At 45.5% G+C, this 11625-nt stretch overlaps 3 protein-coding genes across 3 annotated transcripts; 2 read left to right on the top strand and 1 right to left on the bottom strand.

Moving 5' to 3' along the window:
* Window positions 1-3612: 3612 nt before the first annotated feature.
* Window positions 3613-4161, bottom strand: LOC6613728. The gene is made up of 2 exons (XM_002038162.2): window positions 4119-4161; window positions 3613-4049 (listed from the first exon to the last, which is right to left on the bottom strand). The coding sequence occupies exons 1-2, from the start codon at window positions 4126-4128 to the stop codon at window positions 3775-3777; spliced, it is 285 nt and encodes a 94-aa protein (XP_002038198.1). The 5' UTR covers window positions 4129-4161; the 3' UTR covers window positions 3613-3774.
* A 1476-nt stretch (window positions 4162-5637) lies between these two features.
* LOC6613729 lies at window positions 5638-6099 on the top strand. The gene is made up of 2 exons (XM_002038163.2): window positions 5638-5724; window positions 5787-6099. The coding sequence occupies exons 1-2, from the start codon at window positions 5715-5717 to the stop codon at window positions 6059-6061; spliced, it is 285 nt and encodes a 94-aa protein (XP_002038199.1). The 5' UTR covers window positions 5638-5714; the 3' UTR covers window positions 6062-6099.
* An 822-nt stretch (window positions 6100-6921) lies between these two features.
* LOC6613730 (pro-resilin) lies at window positions 6922-11616 on the top strand. The gene is given in 4 exon segments (XM_032722656.1): window positions 6922-7048; window positions 8339-8367; window positions 8370-8414; window positions 8920-11616. Coding segments are annotated over 4 exon segments (2676 nt in total). The 3' UTR covers window positions 11395-11616.
* Window positions 11617-11625: the final 9 nt, after the last annotated feature.

The following is an 11625-nucleotide window of genomic DNA, read 5'->3' on the forward strand; positions in this document are numbered from 1 at the left end:
GATGCGTAATGCGAATCCTCTCCCACGCACACACTAAGCACACACACACACACGTGCTAGGAGTCGTCTCGCCTGGAAGCGGTAGGCGGAGCCGTTATTGTCGTACATTCCTTCGGTACCTGGCAGAATGAACGCGCTCTGCCTTCCAGCGACCGCTTCCAGTGCCACCACCAATGCACATGTGGCTTCCAGCTGTTCATCAGCTGTTCAGCTGGCCTGGAAATCAGGGGCAACCACTGTGGTGAAAGCTCTGCGTTAAACAAGAGTGCAGTTTGCAACCCCCACCCCTCTGTCATCATCACATTTCGAAAACTATAAAAACTTGACATTACATACTAACAAAATGAATGGATGGATTATGGCCAACAATGGAAAAAGACATGTTTTGATTTATCAAAAATCGGTCACACGCTTTTACATTCAAATTTCTCCCAGGTATTTTAACGACATTTAAATAATTATTTCAAAAATTATCAAAAATATTAATATTTTAATTTTTAAATATAATTTTTTAATTTTTTTTTTTAAACTTTCAAATCTTTCTTGGAAGTAATATTAAAATATTAGTTAGCTAGAAAGTAAATATTTTTTTTTACAAGTCATTCTATTTATTAAGGTTTCAAAAGGAATCGTTCAGTAATTCCTCTGAACTTAACCTAATGTGTGATAAAGAAAAATGAGACCAAGTGGTATCTTAATTATAAAGTACAAAAGAAAGAGTGCACTCGACTGTAAATGGAATGGCAAACAATGTTCTAATTATTTTTGAGGCGCACAAAGGACGACATTCTTGCTTACTGTTGAAATATTGAACATTCTGGGGCTTTGTCTGGATGTATAAGCCCCCAATTCAATTAACAGTCTGCAGATGACAGACCTCAATCACTCGGATCCATCGCAATCATTGCAGATGAACGGCGACGTTCGAAAGAGGAATAAAGTTTTAATGCATATAAATTGTAGATGCCTAAAAGAGGGGCAGACGGTGAAAAATTAATGTGGGCATATCACGGAGACGATTGCCTGTATTGCCAGTCGACCAAGAAAAAGTCAGGTGAGGCCTGACAGGTGAGATGGCGATGATATTCCCCAATCTCCCGCCTCGCAGATTCAGTTTCAGTTTCGCTTACAGCTCCGGATTATTGTTCCTGATGTGGGTATGTATGGTATATGGTATGTATGGTGCATTGGATGTGGATGCTCCGGCTCAATGACGTCAGCAACGGACTTGAACCGAAATCCCGCCTCACTGGCGAACTTTGACCTATGCTAAACTCGAGCCCAAAGCACTCAAATACATTTTTTAGATCGCCCGAGGGCGGTTCTGGCAGTCTGTCGCTTTGAATTTATTTGTCAGCTTGATGAAAGGTCATTTGGATTCTACTTCTTCGGGCAGACGTACATATATCTATATGTTCCTCTGTCCGCCCGCCCGCCGCTGGTAGATTCATCATTTTTGCGACATGTCAATTTGTCACTCACCTGGCCTGACAGCCCGTGAATTAGATATATATGTATATATAAGTGTGTATGGCAGGGCCGTATCCACATCGTACATATGTTTTCTTATCAGTCAAACCAGTGGAGCCATCAATCCAAGCAGCAGTCTGCGGTTTTTGGCTCGGATTGAGATGGATTGCGATAGATAATTACTAAAGACAGACCGGTGGCCAAATGACGAGGAAACTGAAAAGTTTCGCATGCCCAATTAGTCAAGGTCAAAAAGTTAATCCTGAATGCAAATCAAAAGTGTTTGCATGAAACTGAAGAACACTTAAGTGTTTGTCCATAAAAACTTTTAATAGCTTTTCAAACATAATTAAATATTCATTTAACAATTCTCCATCAACCGTACATATATGTGAAAGCAGAAAATAAGAAATCATGATATTACACTTAAAAAGAAAATGGTTTCATTAAAGAGATAAAAAGCAAACAAAAATATTAATTTATATCTTTTAATACATTTTATAAAAACGTAGTAATATGATTAGTATATTTCAAAGATATATTCTTCTTACAAATGAATCTTTAACTTCATATGTGTATATATCTATTCTATCTGCAGAATAATCCTCACTTATATTGATCCATACATAAAATCGAAAATATTAACACGGTCTGTCATTAAGTGATTTCGTCATTAACGTGCACTTATTATCAGCTGAATACAAAGACATGAAAATTGTTTCAATGTCGCAGTTTTTCGATGAGTATTCGCCTTATTTGCACATCTCTGCATAGATGCACGAAGATACTGGTAATACGTAATGGGAATAATTATAGATGCCTTGCTTCGTTTTTCGATGTAATTGCTGGCCAAGTGCGAGGCAGCCACTCGAGATTGGAGCCCCCGAGCCGGCGGTTGCAGCTCATCTTAACCCAGAAATGAGGCGACATCTGATAAACACAAGCCCACATTACAATATTGTATTGGCAAATGCGGCAACTAATGCCAGTGCTTTGTTTTTCGCTCCAATAGGAGCAGTATATGAGTGTCTAGTTGGCAATGCCATTACCATTACCAATGGCACTGCTATTGCCATTACCATTACCATTACCTTTGTCATGGCCAACGGGAATGGGAGTGGGAGTGGGAGTTGGGGTGGGAGTGGGACTGGGACTGGGAATCGAGTCTTATCTGCATGCAGATAATGGACCTTCCCCGCCTTCTCAAGGCCACAGAGACTTTCTTCAATGGCCCGGGCCTGAGATATTTTTTGGGTAAGGTGAGTGCCGAATTCATTATGTGATGCCATCATCGATGGGCACTTCAACTGCCGTGGGGCATCCACAACGAGCCCACGAACGGCGCACTTGAGGCCATCCGCATCCATCGAATACGAGTATAGTATATTTGTATAAAAACACAAGCGTGTTTGCATTGCGGCAATGATTTCTAACTAAATTTATTGAAGTACTTTTCACTTTTAATGCCAGCGCTTGTGGTGTTTCTCTTCGCCACGCTTTGATATTTATGACTTTTACTCAAAAAAATAAATAAATACGTATGTGAGCCCCAATTTTCTGTACGCACACTTGTATTTTGTTAAGCCCCAAATTGGAGCACTAGCACTCCGGGCTCCATCTATTTCACCTCTTCGCATTTTGAATGATTTCGGAGCGCTCACAATGCGAGTTGATTGATTGTGGTAGCAGCACAGCGGCAACAGCTTTGATTGCCAATCGAAGATGTTAGATAACATTACAAGCGCAACAGACACGCACCGCCTAATTATCGTTTATCAGACGAATCTCATATTCCGGGCATGGCCCAAAACCCTGTGAACCCATCTCATGTGTGTGTGTGGTTAATTAAAAGTTCTGCCTCATTGGCCGCCGTCTGGAGGTTTCAGATGATTCAGGTGGAGGCTCAAGTTCAGGTCCAAGGCAGCATCGTTACAGTGAAAACTGGGCAACCGCAACCAGCAATTGCCAGGTTATACAATATACTTAGGTTAAGGTGACTTGGTCTTTTAGATTGCTGCCGGGCTGTCATGGAATTTTACTATAATTTGTGTGGAGTACAAGGTGGTGCAATCAGTTGTAAAATATTGGAAAACTATAGGAAAAATGTGAAAAAGCATTGAATCCCTTGGAGTAAACATAGAGTTGTTTGACTGTGTGCCAGGACACATAATTAATTTATTTGCACCACCACTGATACAACCACCACCTATGAGCCGTAAATCCAATCGAATCCAATCAAAACTTGGCGGCAGAAAGGAAACATAAACGGCTTAGACGTTCAGAGAGCGTGCGAAAGTTGGCTTTTTATTTGGTGTAGGGCTCGACCCACTTCCACTCCTCCCAGACGACGCAGTTCTGTTGCTGCTCCATGAAGGCGTAGTTGTCCGGGCACTGGATGTAGTCGGCCTTCTCCTGACCCTCGGGGCACACCCAGTAGTGGGTGGGGTCCGAGATGTCGCGGAACTTGCGAGCGTGATCCTCGACAATGGCGCAATTGGGCTCGGCATAGATGTCCTGGCCATTGTAGGCGGAGCTGAGGGCCAGGAACAGGCCCAACAGCAGGCAGCAGATGATCGAAACTGAAGGAGAAAAATGGGGGAAATTTGAGTGGGGCATTCTTGGAAAAGATCGATGGCGATGTGGCTCACCCTTGTACATGATGAAAGTGTTGCAATCGAAGGCCGGCAATTGGCATATTTATACTAGTGCCGAATTCTCCTTATCGTAGCGACACTTGCTGCACAAGCAAAATCACTTAGTACAAATGAGTTTAAGTTTATTTTTAGCTACCTGCTGCGGATGTCGCCCCAAAAACTTTGGGCAATGGCAATCATAACGAGCCGCATTTCACTTGGCCGCATTAATTGGATTTGGCCCAGAGACCCCGAGCGTGTCGGCTTAATCGATAATTAGCCGCTGCACTGCGTCGCCACCATCACATCTTGGCCAACCTGAAATAATCAGTTAGCTTAACACATGCGATGCGATACGGCAGCGTCATCTTGTCTCTTGGCCATAAACACACCAAAAGACACACATACATAGTCACCCCGCTGGGGAGTTGCGTCGCTGATTGGCCACCTCCTTCACCGGCAATCTCCGCCAGGTTTGCCGCCTCACAATGCGGAAACTGTAATTAGACTTTAAAGCATTTTGTAAGCGATTTTCAGGGTTTTCGTCGTCGACCCACTCTTGGCTGCTAAACGGTTTTTAGTCGGCTCATTTCGTGAGGTTTTTTGCCATATTTTATTTCACTAGCTGCTGCTGCTGCTGCTTCTTCTTTTGGTATTTATATTGGTCAAGTGGCCTGGCGCTTGGGGCGTTTGAAGCTCCGATAGCAAAGCCAAACAAAGCCACAAAGAGACAAACAGTTAACATAAATGCAAAATACTTTTGCAAAATGACAAAACAAAAATAGGCAATATAAAGAAAAAAATATGAAAAAAACCCAACGGAAAGACAGCCAGCAATTAATTAATGGAGTGGCCGATAGTCTTTAATGTTGCAAACTTTAAACGAATTCAGATTTCAGCATTTGTTTAACGCACTATTGAAATATCCGATTATGGATTCGACATGCCAGCTGGGCCTGCAACTCACAAGCTGTCAATAAATAGTCATGGTTATTAAGCTGGATGACTGTTGACTGAATAAATACTGGGTTGTTCCATATAATTGGATGCAGAACATGTGTTGTTGATTCTAAAACGCAATGAATCAAATTCACGGTAATCAAACCAATCAACACATTTGTTTGGCGAAAATATGGTAAATATCTATGCATTTATGTATATTTGTTTTTTCTAGTAAATGAAACAGATATGTATATCAAATAATTTAAGGGCTGGGTGCGAATTCACCTTGTATATTTTGTGTGCTACAAAAAGAATCCATTAAAAATGCACTTGCTTGTCTAGCTCCTTCCTCCTTCCTGATGCTGCATTAAATAATGCTTCAATTTATTTGTTATCTTTCCACATGCCCCGCCCCCCGGGCAGCCCATATATTTTCCAACCCATCTTGATAAAGATGCTGTTTTCAGCTACTTTTCGCTCTGCTCCCTTGATAATAATCGACGGATGCGTGTGTCAAAATGTCAATACTTTTATTATTCTTGTTTTCACATCGTTTTTTTTTTTTTTGTTTTTTCGGTCACAATTCCCCCTCGAAAGTATAAAAGTTGCGTTCTCGAAACGTGAGGGTCTCAGTTGGTTCCTTCTATCGAGAAACTTTCACAGCTAAAAATGAAGTCTGGTGGGTGTGAGGTTGAATTCTAATGTTATTTTCCCGTTTGATAACTTATTGATTCACCAAAGTTGTTGCCCTGTTTGCCACCGTTTTGGCCATTATTTTGGTGGCTGGCGTGAGTGCGGATGCGGGTCGCTCCGCCTGCAAGGATGAGTCCGAGATTGGACAGACCTATACGCATCACTTCGATGCCGCCAAGTACTGGCTGTGCGAGACCCTCGGCGTTCCGGCCACCGAGGTGGACTGCCCCGCGGGACTGGCCTACATGCATCTGCTCAAGGAGTGCATCCCATGGGCCAGCTACATCTGGAAGAAGCCTGAGATGCCACCAACTGTGGCCTGAAAATAAATGACCCAGCTCTTGAATGTTCACAATTGCAAGATTATTTGGTTATTGATTGATTGGGTGACAGTGGGGTTTGGAATCAAAGGTGCTGTGGATTTGAAACTGATTCTACAAACATAATTATTTCAACTATTCCTACATAATTTGACAGATTTACATTGATGTAAGTTGGTTAAAACAAGTTGCAAGTCACTGCATTGGTAGAAAGTTGTATATCACTCATACGCGGTGTGGCCTTTATCTTCTTAACTTAAAAAATACGTTACGTATTTCAAGTTATTAGCACTGCTTTTCAAACCTTAAAAGACAATTTAAGGTTCATGCTTAAACCATTTTAATAGACCAATTAAGCTGGAAACCAAGTGTGATTAATCCATAAGATATAAGACACAGCCGTTGACAGCCGATGTTGCCACTGAACTTGGCAACGGATCGAAGTGGATTTATCAGTGCAAAAACAAAAGCAAATGCCGAAAGCTTCACGATCGCAGTAGCTTGTTGTTGCCGCCGCTGCCTTTGTTATTTTGTTGTTGCATGCTTGCTGTGGCAGATGCGCAGCTTTGGACGCGAAGTCGCGCATGCGCCGTGGTGGCCACTTCTGCTGCTTTGCCTGCTTGTTGGTGGTTTCTGTGGTGGCTGTTGGCTTTAGGTGGCTGTTGGCTCCGACGAAGAGTGAGTGCATTTGAAGTGTTACATAAAGTACAAAACTCGAAGACATGCCGCTGCCACCGTCTTCTTCGCATTGTGTTTTTGGCTCGGAGCTTTTGATTTTCGTCTGTCCGCATTGTTATTGCTTTTTCTGCTGTATGTTTTTTTTTTGTTGGTTTGTGTCTTTATTTTTGCGGCTTTGCCTGGTTATGATTTTGTATAAAAGTGCATGCTGCGCATCAGGCAGCAGTGTAGTTCGCATTCGTCCATCGGCAGAGCATCGTCTGCAAAGTGCCCCCAAAAATCTCAAAGAAGCAGCTGGTGCCCACGAAAACGGTCAGTGCTCCATAAAGGATAATTTATTTAAAAGTACATATATACATATATATCGCCAGTCATCGTCAACATAAATCAGCGTTATTAAGTGACAAAGTCTTTAAACAGGATTATTACAAGTCATTGCAAAGTAGCAAGGATGATTTATTATCAGTTACTGTGAAAAAACGTTTAAAGTTATATTTAATTTATCACTTTTAATTAAAAATTTCAGTGCTTTAGGAAAACAATTAAAAACTGACAATTTATACTACCTAACTTATTTAATTCATCAGTCACAATGAAAAATATGTTTAAAATGCTCAATACATAATAGTAAATTTTCTATATTTTTTATTCTTTTATGTGCCGATATTATAGAAATATTCCATCTTCGTTACTAAATTCCATGAACTATAGATCTTACAAATGCAAGTTAGTCTAAAGAACTTAGCACTTGTCACCCTCGTAAATTGCATAATCAGCATGGCCAATTAGGAGTTGCCTCACATTCAGCAGGTCATTCAGTCACTTAGTCGGACTTTGAAAAATAATTAAAACTTGTCGCAATCAACAAAAGCCAAACAAGCGTCGCGAGCCAAACAATAAAGCAAAGTGCTGAAAAACCAACAATTGGACGCAACGGGACAGGCCAAGACGACACCGAATGTGGCCAAAATGTGGAGACAGTAATTGGCAGCAGTAGCTGGAGAGGAAAATATATGTCACTCCGCATGCAACGTACCACATGCCACATGCCGCATGCAGTGGGGGTGTAATGGCAATGGCGCTGAGAAATTGCCAACTGCCGCGGCTGATTTTGCAATGTCATAAAAGCCAGCATTATGCCACAGCCGATCACGCCCACACACACTCAGTCTATATAGTCCCATTTTATTCAATTTCCCCGAAAGAAAAGCGGCGAAAAAAATTAAGTGAGTTTCACTCCGCTTCGAATGAGATTTGGCCAGCGATTTCAGTGGCTTTTGTTTGCATCCGCGATTTGCCCAAAACGGCAACTTAAGTGGCATCACACCACGGGGTACTCCTCCACTTTCAATGCCGGGCGACACGCTCCGTCTGCTGGCCAGTTCTTGGCATTGGCCGACCCGACGGACCGAGCCAAGATTGACGAGCGATTAGGTGCGCTCCGTGGGTTAAGTCTCGGTCATCTTGGCCATCTCAGTCGTCTTGGTCGTCTTGGTGCCCGTTAAAACTTATGCAACATTAACGTAATCTTTCTATAACTATTTTTTGCAAGTAATCCACTTTCAACTGATTTTCTCTAATGCCCCCTTTCCCGCTTTGCAGTTCGGTTAATTTGCATTCGAAGCTCATCACATCGAGCTCATCATCCCCCGGAGAAGCAGCATCAGTCATGCGAGTGGTAAGTACACTGCAACTAAAATGGGGCAGTTCAAATAAATATAAGTAATTTATAAATATAAGTAATAAATACTCTCTACACACTATTTCCATATAAAACTTGAAGTACTTAACCACCCAAATATCTTAGTTGTAGACACTTAAAAACATTTGAAAATTTTTAGAAATTTATTCTAGTACAGAACTGACAATTTTTAAAATTCAAAATCAAAACAATTCAATTTATTAAAAAATTCTTATATTAAATCTTTATCATTATACCTCTTATGTCGTGAAAATTTAAATTTAATTAAAACATTAATTACAATAATCACTTACTCATCATTCAAGTGTATCTTTGTAAGTTAAAACTACTTGGACAAAAGTTGAAAACTACTTACACAAATATATGTAACAACTGGCATAGTTTTTTGCAAAGTGCACAGCTGAAGAGATCTCTCTAATGTGGATCATCGATCGGTGCGTCATAAAAAAAAGCAAATTTACTAATTTCCTCGTTTTTGCAGCAGCTTTTCGGTGTCATCGCCGTGGCCGTCGTGGCCGTTTCGCTGGTCCGCGATGTTGGAGCGGAGCCACCGGTGAACAACGCCTACTTGCCACCCAGCTCGCCCCAACGTCCGTCCTCCAAGTATGGTGCTCCGCCGGCCAGCTCCTACCTGCCACCCGCCTCCGGACCGGCGCCATCGTTCAATTCCGCTCCGTCCAGCAGCTATGCGGCTCCATCCCAAAGTGCTTCATCGGGTGGCCCATATCCGGCTCCCGCACCACGTCCCTCCAGTTCTTATGGACCACCAGCCTCCCGGCCCTCGTCCAGCTATGGACCACCGCCCAGCCGGCCGAGCCAGTCGTACGGACCACCGCCACAGGCCAAGAAGCACCATCATCGTCGTCCATCCGGCAGCTACGGAGCTCCGAGACCCGCTCCGCCTTCGCAGAGCTATGGTGCCCCGCCCTCTTCTAGCTATGGACCCCCGAAGTCCGCGCCTCCATCCCAGAGTTATGGTGCTCCAGCTCCACCATCCAGCAAGTACGGTCCTCCCAAGTCAGCACCTTCTTCCAGCTACGGAGCCCCTAGACCAGCAGCCCCTTCATCCTCCTATGGCGCTCCCGCACCACCATCGTCGTCTTATGGAGCACCTGCCGCCCCATCATCATCTTATGGAGCACCTGCCGCCCCATCATCGTCTTATGGAGCTCCCGCACCACCTTCCAAATCTTATGGAGCACCTGCTCCTCCATCTTCATCGTATGGAGCGCCTGCTGCTCCTTCCAAGTCTTATGGAGCACCTGCCCCACCATCTTCATCGTATGGAGCACCTGCACCACCATCCCCATCTTACGGAGCCCCAGCACCACCATCCAAATCTTACGGAGCCCCTGCTCCTCCATCTTCTTCGTATGGAGCACCTGCTGCTCCTTCTAAGTCTTATGGAGCACCCGCCCCGCCACCATCTCCCTCCTATGGAGCACCTTCAGCACCCTCTTCATCCTACGGACCTCCCAAGTCAGCACCCGCACCACCTTCCTCCAGCTATGGAGCACCGCCTCAGGCGCCCGTCAGCTCCTACCTGCCACCTCCATCGCGACCATCGAAGCCCTCTTCCAGCTACGGAGCACCCAGTGTAAGCAGCTTTGTGCCCTTGCCCTCGGCGCCATCGACCAACTATGGAGCACCATCAAAGACCCAGAGCCTGGGAAGCAGTGGCTATTCATCCGGACCTTCTTCATCCTACGAAGCACCAGTGGCACCTCCATCGTCCTCGTACGGAGCTCCTTCCTCTTCGTTCCAGCCCATCGCACCACCATCGTCTAGCTACGGCGCTCCCAGCAGCGGATCAGGCTCAAGCAGCGGAAGCTTCTCGGCCTCTCCCTCATCTTTGTACAGCGCCCCAAGCAAGGGTTCCAGTGGTGGATCTTTCCCATCAGCGCCATCCAGTTCGTACTCTGCTCCCAGTGCCAGTGCTAACAGCGGTGGATCGTACCCCTCGGCTCCTTCATCATCCTACTCTGCCCCTAGTTCGAGCTCCAGCAGTGGGGGACCTTATGCCTCGGCTCCGTCTTCCTCCTACTCGGCACCCAGCTCTGGATCCAACAGTGGTGGACCTTACCCCGCTGCTCCATCGTCCTCGTACTCCGCTCCCAGTGCCTCTGCCAACAGTGGTGGATCCTATCCATCGGCTCCATCCTCGTCTTACTCGGCACCTAGCCCAGGATCGAACAGCGGCGGATCCTATCCTGCAGCTCCTTCATCCTCGTACTCGGCACCGAGTCCTTCAGCCAACAGTGGAGGACCTTATGCCTCGGCTCCCTCCTCTTCGTACTCCGCACCCAGCTCTAGCTCCAACTCCGGCGGGCCATATGCCGCTGCTCCCTCATCTTCGTACTCCGCTCCCAGTTCCAGCTCGAGCAGCGGAGGACCCTACCCATCGACGCCATCATCTTCGTACTCCGTACCCAGCTCCGGTTTAAGCAGTGGAGGACCATACCCATCGGCTCCTTCTTCGTCCTACTCCGCACCCAGCTCCAACAGCGGAGGACCTTACCCGGCTGCTCCATCCAACTCTTACTCGGCACCGATCGCTCCCCCATCCTCATCTTACGGAGCACCTGCCTCAGGACCGTCTCCCTCGTTCAGCGCTCCCTCCTCTTCCTATGGTGCTCCCTCCACTGGATCAGGCTCCAGCTCATTCTCGTCCTCCTCATCCTCCTTCAGCGGAGCCTCGTCGAGCAGCAGCGGTGGCTATCCCTCTGCTCCTTCCAGCTCCTATGGAGCTCCATCCACCGGTTCGGGCCACAGCTTCTCCAGCGCACCCTCGTCCAGCTACAGTGCTCCGCCAGCCGGTGGATCGTCCAGCTCCGGTCCCTATCCAAGTGCTCCGTCCCAGGACTCCGGCTACGAGTACAACGGACCCAGCCAGGTGCACGAGACCATTCAGCAGAGCTACAGTGCCGACGGTGGCTACACCTATCGCAAGAAGTGAGCAGCCACCGGCAACACGCATACGCCACGTGCCTTCGAATACTCAACCACCACATCATATCATCGCCGTCGCCATTGTAAATTATTCCCCAAAATGACAAGCAACCAATTCGCCCATTCCTCTTACTCTCCTCCATGGAAATCTAGCCTTAATTCACTGTACCATTAGATGTAAAACAACGAAACAACGTTTGTTAAATAAACAACTTTGATGAAGATCATAGAAGATTCG

The sequence above is a fragment of the Drosophila sechellia genome, chromosome 3R (genome assembly GCF_004382195.2).
Source record: "Drosophila sechellia strain sech25 chromosome 3R, ASM438219v1, whole genome shotgun sequence".
Classification (NCBI taxonomy): Eukaryota; Metazoa; Arthropoda; class Insecta; order Diptera; family Drosophilidae; genus Drosophila; species Drosophila sechellia.